The sequence below is a fragment of the Limulus polyphemus genome, unplaced genomic scaffold (assembly GCF_000517525.1).
Source record: "Limulus polyphemus unplaced genomic scaffold, Limulus_polyphemus-2.1.2 Scaffold10904, whole genome shotgun sequence".
Lineage (NCBI taxonomy): Eukaryota > Metazoa > Arthropoda > Merostomata > Xiphosura > Limulidae > Limulus > Limulus polyphemus.
Genome location: NW_013676514.1, coordinates 1 through 2,378, shown reverse-complemented (window position 1 = coordinate 2,378; position 2,378 = coordinate 1). Strand labels below are relative to the sequence as shown.

The following is a 2,378-nucleotide window of genomic DNA, read 5'->3' as shown; positions in this document are numbered from 1 at the left end:
AAGATTAAAGTTGGTATTGAACAAGGTAGGTTTCCTCTTTCTGAAAGTGTTCTAAAAGTACATATAACTTAAAGAAGGTTTGAAAATTTAGACAACCAGTTCATCTTTTCAGAGTAATACAAAAAAAAATTATTTTTTTCCGTATATTACACTATCATAATTTCCACTGTTTTCTAAAATAACACCTGATTTTACAAAATTATGAAGCAATAAAGTTTAATTACAGTAAAAAATGAGTAAATAGCTATTTTTTACCCAAACTAATAAGTGAGAAAATTAATTATTCTAAAGAAATTATAACAATATATATATATATATATATTCAATGATAAATCAGAAAATTTTTACCATATTTTATTTCTTCTTTAGCTTTCGCCAATCTTCTCTGAATACTTTCTTCTGTCTCGGTTCTTCGACCACGTAACCTTTCTTCCTACGCAAGAAAATTCTTCCTGTCATTTATTTAGAAAAAGCAATCAGTTCATATCAAAAATAAAACAGAAAACTTCAAAAATAAAGGTCTAACACAAACAAATTTCAAGTATACTTTGGCACGATGAAAATACTACTATAAAAATGGCATCCGTTACATAAAATGGTGAAGTTTAATTAGTTTTACAACTGATATTCGAGTCTGATCTAATGGAGATGTAACAAAACCGATACTATAGTCTTGCATTTAATACATTGTGAAACAAAAAAAAAAATATATATATATATATAAATTATCATTTTAAGATATATTTCAAATGTACCACTTCAAATATTGTGAAACAAAAAAAAAATGTAGAGACAGACAGACAGACATAAACATAAACTTGCTGGTTATGCATCTAGACGTACCAAGACCAACAGGCTGGGTGGTTTGATAAACACATAACGTGGGTTAAGATCCGTCTTCTTTATACTTTTTACGCCTTCAATTTCGATATCTAGGATACAGATCCGATTCTGGGCTTGTACGTATTTTACTGCATTTTTACTGTAGAAATATAAAAAAATAATGATACATTTTCTTAATTAGTGCTTCTTATTTCATTTGAATCTTTCCATGTACAAAAGCAGACAGTAAAAAAAAACTATAAACAATGATTAAACCAATGAATTTATCAAGATATAACAGTGAAAATTTTAAGACAACTAAACAGACAGAGCAATAAACCACATGCAAACACTGAAAATCAATATTTAAGTTCGTATGGAGTTTCTTTCACACTTATGGTTCGAATCATGTATATGGATATACCCAGAATTTAACACGTGGAGTTTGTGTCACACTTACGGTCAGCATCATAAACATGGATATACCTGAGGATTAACCTTTGTGGAGTTTGTTTCACACTTATGGTCAGCATCATGAATATGGATATACCCAAAGTTTGGGTTGTTTGGAGTTTGTGTCACACTTATGGTCTTGATATACCCAAAGTTTGAGTTGTTTGGAGTTTGTGTCACACTTATGGTTAGCATCATGAATATTACCCAAAGTTTGAGTTGTTTGGTTTGCAAGCTTTTATTCACTTTCTCCTTGAATTTCTTTTCATAAACTATCAAAAGTGAAAACGTTTAGTCAAGCAGAAATGATGAAAAATGTTAAGTTTGAAAGACTAATCCTACATACTATGCTTCAGATTTGTCTATAAATGAATTTTAATGTGTCACTGACACTCCTTCATCCATGGACTGAATCTCGGCACTGTCATCACACACTATCCTTCTTGGAATGTCCCTCAAGATGGCAGCAGGATAACAATGAAATTTGGGATATACCCTTGTTAATAATTAGTGTCCAGTGACAAAAACATGTATAATAATCAAATCAGACATAGGTGATCACACGGACTAGAAACCATGAGAGGCACAATTTAACGTAAGTACTAATTCATGGTTAACAGAAAAGCCGAAGTAAAAACACGTTAAATGATGTGAATAGAGCAAACATCATGAAGTTTTGATCACAGAACTTGTGTATTTACACAAGTACAAAGAATCTAGTAACTAAGAAAGCACCACTTTTCAGTTTAAATTGTACTTCACACAAGAATGGCTGAATTTTCATAATTTTGTTTAAAAAAATCACTTTTGTCACTCTACAAAATCAAAAATTAAAAAAGGCCAAACTTTTCTCACTTATTACAATGTGTACTTGTCTGATGAAAAGTTCATCCTTATATTATTGTTGATTACACACGTTTAGTTTTCTATAAACGGTCTTATAATGTGTACTTGTCTGATGAGAAGTTCATCCTTATATTATTGTTGATTACACACGTTTAGATTTCTGTAAACAGTCTTATAATGTGTACTTGTCTGATGAGAAGTTCATCCTTATATTATTGTTGATTACATACGTTTAGGTTTCTGTAAACTGTCTTACA

The 2,378-nt window shown here is 30.2% G+C and overlaps 1 protein-coding gene across 1 annotated transcript in view; it reads right to left on the bottom strand.

The window, feature by feature from the left end:
• LOC106476566 (guanylate kinase-like) overlaps positions 1 to 1,015 on the bottom strand; it is a gene marked incomplete at its 5' end in the record, with an annotated part of 6,621 nt that extends 5,606 nt beyond the window's left edge. The window contains 2 exons of the mRNA XM_013937213.2: positions 349 to 433; positions 844 to 1,015. Coding sequence (XP_013792667.2) covers positions 349 to 433; positions 844 to 1,015 — 257 coding nt within the window. The remainder of the gene's footprint in view (positions 1 to 348; positions 434 to 843) is intronic.
• Between the last annotated feature and the right edge of the window lie 1,363 nt (positions 1,016 to 2,378).